At 41.6% G+C, this 12963-nt stretch overlaps 1 protein-coding gene across 1 annotated transcript; it reads left to right on the forward strand.

The window, feature by feature from the left end:
• The first annotated feature begins 8915 nt into the window (after positions 1–8915).
• Positions 8916–11408, forward strand: LOC115688801 (G-type lectin S-receptor-like serine/threonine-protein kinase LECRK3). The gene has a single exon (XM_030614726.2). The coding sequence runs from the start codon at positions 8995–8997 to the stop codon at positions 11368–11370; it is 2376 nt and encodes a 791-aa protein (XP_030470586.1). The 5' UTR covers positions 8916–8994; the 3' UTR covers positions 11371–11408.
• The last annotated feature ends 1555 nt before the right edge of the window (positions 11409–12963 follow it).

A 12963-nucleotide genomic window follows, 5' to 3' on the forward strand; every position in this document is an offset into this window, starting at 1 on the left:
TTCCTATTTAAAAAATTAATACACAAAAAGTGATTTGAATTTTGATTCCGAAATACGAACAAGAAAGAATTTTATTGAAAATGTGATTTCAATTTTATGCCCCAAAATACAATCTTGACTTGAAAGAATTTCTGAACAAAAAATGTGATTTTAAGCCTATAACTGAAAGTTTAGACAAAACCATCTGTTTTGGTAGGGCCAAATCAAAGGTGTTTGAGATTTATGCCCAAGGTTTACTGACAAGAGTGATTGCCTGAAATTTTCAATTATAAGCTTAGATCACCTAGGGCATTCGATTGACTTCCACAAATTTCAAAAATGAAAGTTTAAACCAAAAGTGAACAAGTAAAGAGAGAAACCATACTTACATTGGATGACAAACTTTTAATCACATAAACGTGCGAATGTAACGTGCGGCTCGACTTCTACTCTAGATGGCTCAACAAATTGGAGTTACGAGGGTGGGATGACTAGTCGTGGCCTCGCGTACTAAGCCAAGTCCTCGTAACTCCGGCTCAGTCAAGAATGATACCCAATGCGACGCGGCCTCACGGGTAAAGGTAAGCATCCTCGACACCAAGAAAGAAGTTTTCGGTATTGAGTTGGGCAACCTCTACTACGCGGCCTCGCGGTCGAAGTCGTATCCAACTCAATACCATCCTAAACATTCCTAGTGCAGCCCAGGTCCCAAGCAGCATAGTTGTGTGTGCAACAGTGTAGTGCTAAAACATTTAAAGCATGCACAACAGTTTATAAGCAAACAATGCTTCAAGCATCCGAAAAAATAAACATTCATTCCCAAACTCCAAACCTGTAAAACAAAGAGTCAACAATTACTCCACCCTTTATAACTCCTAATCTACAAAACCATTTAACACTTTGTTAGCGGACTTACCTTAGCCTTCAAGATGCGCTGCCATAAGACCACATTAGTTAACAAGCAATCAAGCTATACTAGGCCTAATTCCTCAAGTCCCCAGCGGAGTCGCCAAGCTGTCGCGACCTACCCGTCCCAAAAGGTTAGGCCAATAGGTATTTGTCGATGGAAGTGAACAACGATTGATTCGTTCGAAAGACAAACCAAATGGTTCATTAATCCAAAGACTAAGGCACTCCCAAGCCTCATACCTCGTGCGGCGAGAATTTTTTAATTTACGCATTTGAATGGAGTCGCCACTAGCCATGATCAAGGGTCGGCTAGAAACCCTAATCGAGACGCGGGAGCGTCGTCTCGATGCGTGCGAAAACTAGAGATTCCAAAATTCGGGGACTTGATTACACTAGAGATCTAACTAGTGCCCTTTCGGTACCTAAACTTGAACGTTCGCAAACTAACGTACCGGGCAGCCTATCGAAAAGCCTAAAGCTCGTCCTAACCATGCTAAAAATGGAAAATAACAACCAATGTATTTAAAGTGCACAACCAAAATAAACAACCAGCGATCTATCATCGTATCTAGAAAGGAAAAGGCAATCAAAAGCCCCAAGGTAGAGCCCTAATGGCTTGTCCGATTTTTGAGAATTTTTTAAAGGATTTTCTCAATTTTTACGAATTTTAAACTAAGCCCAAAATGAAATTAAAACTAATATCTAGTGAAATCAAGCCCAAAAAGTGATTTTTGAACATTTCCTAATTTTTCTGATTTTTTTTGGAATTATTCCGAATTTTTCTGAATTTTTTAATTTTTTAATAGTTTCTAAATTTTTTTAATATTTTAATATTTAATTAATTTTTTTTGGATTTTTAAACATTTTCGAATTTTTTTGGAATTTTTGAATTTCCGAATATTTATATTAATAAAAGAAAAAACCGGACCGGGTCTCCCGACCCGATCCGACCCGGCTTCCCGACCGGGGTTACCGACCCGCCCGAGTTTCCAAAATTTGATTTTATATTTTATTTTATTTTTCTCTTTTTTTTCTTTTCCTTTTCTTTTCTCTCTTGTTTCTTTTTCTTTTTCTATTTTTTTTCTTCTTTTCTTCATCCCCTCCTTCGCGTCACCTTCTGCCCAGAATGCTTCTTCCCTTTGCTTCTTCCCCAGGGGCTCACCGAGATCTCCTTTTCCGGCCATCGTCACCATTTCCGACCGCCCCCATGGCCACGCTAAGCACCACGTCCACTACCAACCCACCGTGTACATCCAAGCACCGACCATAACAACCGCGGCCACCAAATCCACCGAACCATCGGGTAACTCCCACCACAAAACGACACCGGCAATCAAAACTCACTCTCCGCCACCAACCTCACCGCCACTAAAAAAAACATTAAGCCTAAACAACCGGGCACACACGCCATAGAATATAAATTAGTGAACTGACGGTGGCGGCCTCCAACCGCGGGCGTCACCAGCGACGAAAAACTTTCTGACTGAGGGGAGATGCAAGCGCGGCCAACTCGGACAATGTGCGAATCGCGACAAAACCACATGAAAAACAAAGGAGAATTGAAGTCAGTGACAATAACAGAGCAAATCGTGCATAAATCAACACTCCAGAGTATCGATTTTCATGGAGTTCATCTCGGATCTCACTTGGGCATTTTACCGAGCAGGTGCTGTGCGACTAAAACTACGGGTTTCTAGGTCGATTTCAGTGGGGTTTAAAGGTTCTTCTTGGTAGAGATCGGTCAAGAACGCATCCTGGAGGTGCAAAGAAACATTTTCCTCATCTTGTGGTGCCGGGCGATCACCGAATAGACTCGGTGTGCCCGGCACCCGAGAGGCAGGGGAGGCAAGGCCAAAACAGCGGAAGGCTGAGAGAGACCCACCTGGTTCACGGCCAACTGGAGCGAGGCGCGACGGTTGGGGGGTCCGGCGTCGGTTCGAGCGGCCTTCCAGCGAGCAGGCGAGACTTGGACCTCTCCGATTCCCCTCAACTCTCTCTCTCTGTCTCCTCTTTCTCTCCTCTCGTTCTCCTTCGCTCACTTTCCAACTCTTCTTTCTTCTCTGTTTCTCTCGTTCCACTCCCCGTTTCTCTCGCCGAGCCTCCTCCTTTTAGATCCCCGCCAGTCCTCTCTTTGGCGTCCCTCCAAAACGGTCCCAAGTCAGTCAACGAAGCCAGCTGTTTTTCTTTCTATTTTCAGCTCAAAGCTGTCACTGATCAACCTACCCTCACTGCTCTCTCTCTGCGCCTCTCTGGCTCTCTGCGCCTCTCTGGCTTCTGCGTTCTGATGCACTGTTTTTGCTTCCTCCCCATACGCTTCAGAAATGTTGACTGGGGAGGGGGAGGTTGAACAGTGCGCGGGCCGGGCCGTGGGAAATGGGCCGGCCCGCGCAAAAATAGAGGAGAGAAAACATGGGCCGCGCGGAATAAAAGAAAAAAGGGGGAAAAAAGGAATAGGCCGACGAACCTGGTCCGGAAATCTTTCTTTCTTTCTTTCTTTTTTTGTTTGGTGTCCTAATAGGCCCTATTAATGCGAATGCACCTAATGTCTATATGCCATGCAATTTTGTTGAAAATATTTTTGGTTTAGGGGTTAAAAAGTAAACCCTAATTTTTTATGAGATAAAACCCTAAATAATTTAGCAAAATTTAGGTGTCAACAAGCACTCAAAGGCAGCCAGCTCAACGAATCTGAGAAGTGGCGGCACATGTGGCAGCATCCAATTTTTTGATCTGGCTCTTCCAAGAGTGGGCTTTTCCAAGAGTGGCAAGTCTGATGGTGGTGTCTATTATCCGAAATGAGTAGCGGAAGAGTGCCGAACAACAATTGAAGGCTGCAGTCATTAATGGAGAAACGTGTGCGATGCAGCAGACAAGACTGGCATCATGACGACCAACAGACTTGATGGACGCTTCCTCCTATAGCAATGGCATTTATGATACCAAGTTAAAATTTGTGATAAAAGAAAGAGATGTAAGACTTAGTACATTAGCAAATGAAGAGTACAAAAACCCTATATATAAGGAGAGAGCAATTAGACTTAATTACAATTAAGGTAAACTACAATTAAACTAATCCTAAACTGTAATCCTAAATATATAAGGAGAGACCAATTAGACTTAATTTCAATAGTCTCGACATGCAAGAAGATGGAAATCACTTGCAATATCCAGTAAATACTACCGACATGCAAAAAGGTGGCGCTTTATCTTAACATTGACAGTTATCTCTACCTACTAAACACCACAGGTCATAATATAAGGAGGATCACCAGAGGAGGGTTTCCTAAAGGAGGAATGATCCGTATAATGAGAATCGACGGAGATGGGATTTTACGGGTATGCTCGTACATCTACTGATGACAAATGCAGCCCCAAAGGCATCTGCGGGCTCAATGGGTTCTGTGCAAATAAAGATTGAATGACCAGATGCTTGAGCCTTCGAGGATTTGTGCCAGCGGAAAAGGGAAATCGAGCACCCGGGTGCCAAAGGAATGTCACTGCAGAAATCTGCCAGAGAATCGACACCGAACTTAGATATACCGCTCAGCCAGTTGCTGCGCTGCTTGGGAGGACAACCAGTATTCCATTCTTACCGTTTCGAGCGAGGAAGCGTGTCGAGAAGCATGTTTGCAGGATTTCGATTGTGAAGCTGTCATGTACAAAGATCAGACCAGCAGCATGCATAAGCTTCTGCTGAGATATGGCAGGAGAGACCTTGATGACTTGAACATACTTTTCATCACGGTAGGTGAGATTAGACTGAAGGAAATGGAAAGAATGGACTTGCAATTGCATCATCTGTTGCTTTTGCATTGCTAATGCTGGTTGTGTCTGTAGCCATTGTTTACTGGAACTGTTTTTTGGGTGCATGAAATGCTTCCCATGGCGGAAACTTTTACAACGATAGAAGATTTTGTACCGGGATCTCATTGGGCAATATGGTTACTGTCCTGATGGACCGAACGGACTGCTGGTGTATATGAGTACATGAGAAATGGGTCGCTCATGGAACTACTTTTTACCTCTGAAAAACAACCAAAACAATGTGCAAAGAAGAATTTAGGTAAGCTAGATAGGACCAGTATGATATAGAAAAATGTACAATGAACAGAAAAGATAGAACAATAAAACGACATCAAATAAGTAGATTTAAAAGATTAAAAAATGGCAATTAGTATAGGCCCTATATGGAGCCTGTTATGGAGTGATATGAGTTGCCCAGTAAAGGCCCTATAAACCGCTTTAGTGAAAATTGTCCAAAAAGTCATGAATCTATTGTACAAAGGCTAACTTAATTCTAAACCTTTCAAGTGTACTAATTTAGTTCTAAATCTTTTGACGATTTATTAATGTAGTCATTCCGATCAATTTTGACTGGATATCGCTGATGTGGATGTCGGCCGTCCTATGTGGCGTAGCTGGCTCTGACGTGGATAATTTTGTAATATTTTAAATTTTCTAAATATTACAAAATTGTCCAAAAAGTCATGAATCTATTGTACAACGGCTAACTTAATTCTAAACCTTTCAAGTGTACTAATTTAGTTCTAAATCTTTTGACGATTTATTAATGTAGTCATTCCGGTCAATTTTGACTGGATATCGCTGATGTGGATGTCGGCCGTCCTATGTGGCGTAGCTGGCTCTGACGTGGACAAATTTGTAATATTTTAAATTTTCTAAATTTTTTAAAAAATTTTCATTTTCTTTTCTCTTCTTTCTTTTTTTTTTTTTCCTTTCTTTTCCTTTTTTCCTATCGTCAATGCCACAAGTGAGGGTTGTACTCACTGACTGCAAGTGAGGGTCACCCTCACCAGCCACAGGCGAGCCTGGGCAAAGGGTGGCCAGCAAGCGTCGCAATGCCCTTGCCCAGATTTGGCAAGGGCAACGGTTGCTCAAGCGAGAGGGATCCGTGCCTGTGGTCGGCCACAAGGGAAAAGGAGAAGAAAGAAAAGAAAAGAAAAGAAAAAGAACCGAAAAAATTTTAAAAAAATTTATCCACGTCAGTACCTCCGCGTCACATGAGATGACTAGCATGCACGCCAGCGATTTTTGGTCAGAATAAGCCGGAAAGACTATAATGACAAGTCGTCCGAAGGCTTAGGAATAAATAAGCCTTACAATAGGTTTAAGACTTTTTGGACAATTATCTCCATCACTTTAGTATAGATAAGGATAACATAATAATGATAATAATTCACACCACTTTAATATAGTTAAAGATAACAATGATGACAATTACAATTCACATGATTTTCATTTATAAGTAAATTTGTGATGTAGCCCCGGCTTCTAGACCGGCTCGTTCAGCCAAAAAGATTGGCTAGATCAACAAACACCAAGAGCCTCGTCAATAAGATTGATAAGTGAAAAGCCTCATCTTTGACTTTGTCATTTTTCATGCATCGAAGCTTGTATCAAGACTCCTTGAGATGACCACTAGCATTGGAAATATTGTACATTTAATAGTTGCTAGTTCCTAAGCGCTTCTAGTTTCTATGTATTTTAATAGCTTATGGTTTCTAGGTTTAGTCTTTTGCTCTTCTTTTGTTTTTGTATAAAAGGCCATCAAGTCTATGTAAAAAGCAAACTGAATTTGATTAATGAAATTTGCTTGGTGCAATCCTTGAACCTCGAAGAGTTCATACCCTTTTGAAAATCTAGAAGAGCTTTCATTCCGTCCTTGAAGAGTTGCAGCCATCAATCTGGAAGAATTGATGACATTTTAACTTCATTGGAGGCCTAGAAGAGCAACCACTGAAGTTCCTATCCATTTCTGCATCCTGACCAATTATGACTGCCTACTTCCATCCTAAATCGAACGCTCTACAATGTTTATCTGAGAAAACTCAAAGCACAAAAGTTGTGTTTTTAGAAGTTTTCGTTCTTTTGGCTTTAGAATCAGGTGAATCCGATCTATATCAACAAAGTTATGACCATGTTCCCGAACTAGCATGGAACTGAGATTTTGATCGATTTTGTGACGGAGTTTCCGTGTGTGCAAGTCACTCTCCCGATCCTATTGTTCAAATAGTCGACCTTGGGCTACACCAATTTGTGGAACAGTAAAATTCGTGGAAAATTGGAGAATAAAAGGCGTTGGAGCATGCAATTTCCACAAGGAAAGTTCTCGCCAAGAAGACAACGACTTTCTCATGCAGAAGAAAACAAAAGAAGACTTAAAAACTTCCGGTGCTTCCCCACCCGCGTTGAACAGATCAACCGTAGAAGATGCTCTCTCTCCTTTTTAATAATATGATTAATATCACGAAAAATTCCAAACTTATACACCCTTTTCAAATTTATCCCAAATTAATTTTTTTATCATTAAAAATCCAAAACTAGTACAATTGTGATAAATTTTCCCTCCGTTAACTTCCGTTAAATTTTACTGTTAAATTTGCTGATCCAGATGATACATGGTAACGTGGTATGCACGTGAAAATCCATAAGTTAAATATCACCAAAAACTTCAAACCGGTACACTTATGACAAATTGACTATATTAGTTTGGGATTTTTTATGATATTAACCATGTGGATTTTCACGTGGACTTGCCACGTCATTATATCACATCACCATGTGTCATTCACGTTAGCAAATTTAACAGTAAAATTTGACGAAAGCTAATTAAGGGTAAATTTGTCACAGGTAATGCCATTTTTGGGTTTTTTATGGTAAAAAATTAGTTTGGAGTAAATTTATCATAAGTGTAGAGTTTTAAAATTTTTTGTGGTATTAATCCTTAATAAAATTATTGGAGAGACATGTCGAAAAGTGGTCCAACTGCTAAAATTGACAGGAGCGAACAACTAGTTGGTCAAAGCTAAAAGAAGAAGAGAAAAAAGAAAAGGACAACTTGGTACGTAAATGAAATATCAATTGACAGGAGTGAACAACTTGTTGGTCAAAGCTAAATCAAGAAGAGAAAAAGAAAGGACAACTTGGTACGTAAATGAAATATCATTGACGAATGTGAATGCGAGACATATAGACCTACCACGTGAGGGAAAAAACAAAAAAGAAATTGAGCAAATGTTCGTTTTTCCTGCAATGAGCTTAATTTACCCACTTGGGTATAAAATAGAGAGTAGTAATTAGTATGATCTTTTTCACTCTTAATCTGATGATTAGTGAGATGGTGACTGGTCAAGACCCTCAAATCAATAGTGAATTGGGCGGTTTGTAGAAAATTTTCTTTATACTGGCTATACATGCTTAAAATAAATTATGGATAGAATCATAGAAAGTCCTATGTATCATGAAATATCCTTAATATATTTCTCTTTTCCCATGGAAAATATGGACGTGATGTTTTTTTTTTCCGTCGAAAGGATGTGATGTTAAAAGTTATACTATGTATGTCCATCCTTAGCTGTGAGAAGTCTGTTGAAAATTTTTCCGCAAGCACCCAATGGATCTCGTGACAATGGAAGCAATTATAATATAAATTGGGTTTATCTGCGACACTCAAAGTCCTACAGCGGATGAGAAACATTTTCTTGAGATATTCATAAGTAAAGAACCCACCTGATGTGATTACACTTTTAGTACTCCTTTACCTTGTACTCGAATACTCCTTGTGAAGTTTAGTCCCCATGGATGTAATCAGGTCAGATCGTTATAAATATTATCAAAGTAGGAACCTTTCCCGTAGATTGTGTGGTCCGAGCATGGACTAAACTCAAGCCATCCGACGAAAGTTGGGAGTGATTACAGGACGAGAGGGCAATATTGATTTAGGCGACTTAGAATATACTGGATCAAGGTAACATTTTAAGACGCGGGAATCGCGTGGAGACGCAATATGATTGGTTCCAATCATAACAACACCCGTAAGCTAGCTTATGAAAAGAAAAAAAATTATCTGGAAAAATGGTATTTGAACGTCCATGTCTCGGGACATCAACTGCGCTTTCTGGTGAAGTTTTTGTTAGCCAAAGTCTCACGCGTTCGTTGAAGAGGACTTTTCAGACTCAAGATTTCTGTAATTATTATTTCCAATTTAGAAGCTGATGTAGCTCTATAAAGCATGGACCGAAGAGCTGATTCTTCACACCACAAAACAAGTTCTGTAGCATTAGAAGTAAACCTCAGTTTGCTTTAATGGCTAGTTCTTCCCTTCATTACAGGCACTTCATTCGTATGGTTGCTACGCTTCCCTTTCTTCTCTCACTTCCATTCATCCTCACAACTGCAACTGCACAAAGACAGATCAACATAAGCCTCGGTGCTTGTCTCACACCCAATACCACCAACTCCTCCTGGCTCTCGCCTTCTGGTGTCTTCGCATTCGGGTTCTATCAGCGAGGCCATGGTTATGCAGTTGGAGTTTTCCTTCCACGAACTCCACGTAAAACCACTGTCTGGACGGCCAAGCGAGACAACCCTCCGGTCCCAAGCAATTCCACCCTGTGTTTCACCAGTGACCGTACACTCGTCCTGCAGTCTGTGGAAGTGCAAGAGACGTTTGTCGCCATTCCAAGAGAGACCGCCGTCTCAGCTTCTATGCTCGACACGGGCAATTTCGTTCTGTATAACTCGAGGCAGGACGTCATATGGCAGACTTTTGATTTGCCGACTGATACCCTCTTGGCAGGCCAGCATTTATCACCAGGCCAACAGTTGTTCTCGAGCGCTTCCGAGAGCGACCAATCAACCAGTTTCTTTCGCCTCAACATGCAAAAGGATGGAAACCTAGTGCAGTATCCTGTAGATACTCCAGACACAGCCACGCACGCTTATTGGGCATCCGGCACCGGTGGAGTCGGTAACAATGTGACACTATATCTCGATAATGACGGTTATCTCTACCTGTTGAACACAACAGGTGAATATGTAAAGAATATCTCCAAAAGTAGAGGACCTCCTAAAGAAGGAATATTCTACCTTATGAGAATCGACACAGATGGGATTTTCCGACTGTACTCATACAACGCAACCCAGAATGCCGATTTGTCCATAATATGGTCGTCTTCTGAGGACAAATGTAGCCCAAAGGGCTTATGTGGGCTCAACGGGTTTTGTATCATGAACGATCAAATTGCCGAGTGCAAGTGTCTTCCGGGATTCGGACCTGTGAACCAGGGGAACTGGACATCTGGGTGCGAGAGGAACTTCAGTGCAGAGAGTTGCATGAGAATGGACACGGCCACTAGGTACACTATTCAACCGGTCTCTAACACTGTATGGGAGGACGCTGCGTATTCTGTTCTTACTTTTTCGACCAATGAAGAATGTCAAAAGGCATGCTTGCGGGATTGCAATTGCGAAGCCGTGATATATGAAGATCAATCCTGCAAAAAGCAGAGGCTTCCTCTGAGATATGGCAGGAGAGACCTCAGCAATGCGAACATACTCTCCATCAAGGTAGGAGAGACTGGATCTAAAGAGAACGGAACGAACGGCTTCATGCCGGAGGGAAAGAAAAGACCTTCTCAGAGAGACATTCTATTTGCAATCTCATCATCTATTGCTTTCGCATTAGTCACACTGGCAGTGTCGGGATTCCTTGTTTACAGGTATCGCGTTCGGCTATATGAAATACTTCCCAAGGATGGAAATATGATAGAGAATATTTCGCCGAGATCATTTACTTATGAAGAGCTGAAGAGAGTAACCCAAGATTTCGCCGAAGAGATTGGCAAGGGAGCATTCGGAACAGTGTATAAAGGCACGCTGTTGAATAGCCTCGAGGTTGTAGCTGTTAAGAAACTAGAGAAGGTCTCATCGGATGGTGAAAGCGAATTCCAAACGGAGGTGAAAATTATTGGGAGGACTCATCACCGGAGTCTCGTCCGGTTGCTTGGTTATTGTCTTGAGGGAAATGACAGGCTTTTGGTGTACGAGTACATGAGCAACGGGTCGCTCGCGGATCTACTCTTCATACCTGAAAAACAACCTTGCTGGGATGAAAAAATGGGAATCGCTCGGAACATAGCCAGAGGCCTCCTCTATCTCCACGAAGAGTGCGAAACCCAGATCATTCACTGTGATATTAAGCCACAGAACATACTAATCGACGAATGTAGGCGAGCGAAAATATCCGACTTCGGGTTGTCGAAGCTGCTGAAGCCAGATCAAACCAACACCATGACGAGGATTAGAGGAACAAGGGGTTACGTTGCGCCGGAGTGGCACAAGAATTTGCCAGTGACGGTGAAAGCAGACGTTTACAGCTTTGGCATTGTGTTGCTGGAGATCATCTGCTGCCGAAGAAGTGTGGATTGGAGCCTTCCCGATGACGAAGCCGTTCTCGAAGAATGGGTCTACAGCTGTTTCCAGGCTCACGAGCTAGAGAAACTAGTCGATGATGAATTGATCGACAGAAGAAAGTTGGAGAGAATGATTAAAGTGGCTCTTTGGTGCATCCTGGAAGAGCCATCGCTCCGTCCTTCGATGAGGAAGGTGCTCCTGATGCTGGAAGGCACGGTGGACATTCCGGTACCTCCTTGTCCTACTTCCTTCCTCAGTGCTATCTAGACTTTCGCCACAACTGTGCCAATCGTCATCGACAGAAATGCATTCGTATGGTTGTTGTCTTTTTCATGACTTTAATTGAGAAACATACATTCAAAAGGATCGGAACCTACTTTCATGAGATGAAAGTTTGTCGAACAAGCTTATAAAATTTATAGGGTAATCGTTATGTTTTGTTATGTAGGTAAATGAAATATCGAGAGATATGAGAATACTTGTCGAGTATCTCTAGTTTTAGTTTAATCCCTTTATCATCTGTCGTTTCGCTATTAAGAGGAATACGCCAAAAGAGAGTGTACAACTGCAACTCCTCCAACAAATTTTGCATGTGAAATTGTGAAGTGAGAGAAGAAGTGATATAAGAATCATCCATGTCTCTCACTTCCATTTCCCTCTCGATATCAAGCGTAAATCAATATAAAGAGGAGCATGAATAGTAGCCCACCCTGGCTAGTACCATGCTAGGGAATTCAAACTTAAACTTCAAGTACCCGAATGAAAATCACTCTAAAATTCCTTGATTAACCCAAGAGGGTGGTTAATCAGGACGAAAGCATGAAAATTTCCAACGTATATCCAACAAAATTTACAACGTAACTTTCGGGCGCTGCGGGTTCCCTATATCCAGCAATGGCCTTCCCGATTCAGATAAGGTTTCCCGTCCTCGTGGTCTACCCTTGTAGATTCTTTTGAGATCAAATGGAGCCATCCTCTTAATTTCCAAGTCTTCGGCTAAACCATAGGTTAATGTCACACCCCGTAACCTACCAAGATGAGGGATGACACGGCCGTCCTTCTACCCGAAGGACGCAGCCTAAAACTAAAGTCAGAAGCCAACTCCCAAAAGTCCTCTTCGATAGCGCTCTCGCTCTACAATCACTAACCGAGGAACCTGAAAAGATTGGGGAAAGAGAGGGGTGAGCAACCAAAGCTCGGTAAGTAGTACATCTCTTCTATGAATATCGAGCCCCCACGATACATGTTTAAAACTCAAAGTCATAACTCACTTATACCAATCTACAATATAACAAACTTACAAGAATAAAATGAGTTATAGATCACTTCCACATAACTATATTCATAGCATAAATACCCATTCATCCATAATATCAAAACCAGTATCACTGGTCCAATTCAATACAAACTCGTCAAACACATATCAATAGTCCATTCCATGCTCAATATTCAACTCAAGGCTTTAGAGGTGGCTCCCACGAATTTACGTATCATTGGTCCAATTCAATACAAACTCGTCAAACACATATCAATGGTCTATTCCATGCTCAATATTCAACTCAAGGCTCTAGAGGTGGCTCTCACGAATTTACGTTATTATGTAGCACTTAGTCCTTTACCAACGTATATTAATAATACAAGGCCTTAAAGGTGGCTCCCACATGACTCGAGTCACCTTGTAGCACTTAGCCCTTGACTATAAAGCTCTAGAGGTGGCTCCCACGAATTTATGTTATTGTGTAGCACTTAGTCATTTATCAACATACATCAACAGTACAAGGCCTTAGAGGTGGCTCTCACGAATTTACGTTATCGTGTAGCACTTAGTCCTTTATCAACATATATCAACGGTACAAGACC

This window comes from Syzygium oleosum, unplaced genomic scaffold, assembly GCF_021117445.2.
Source record: "Syzygium oleosum isolate NSW1041296 unplaced genomic scaffold, Sole_v2.1 Sole_v2.06, whole genome shotgun sequence".
Classification (NCBI taxonomy): domain Eukaryota; kingdom Viridiplantae; phylum Streptophyta; class Magnoliopsida; order Myrtales; family Myrtaceae; genus Syzygium; species Syzygium oleosum.

What these genes read in the sequence shown, in the direction of transcription:
- LOC115688801 (XM_030614726.2), top strand. Translation starts at nt 8,995, where the DNA reads ATGGCTAGTTCTTCCCTTCATTACAGGCACTTCATTCGTATGGTTGCT.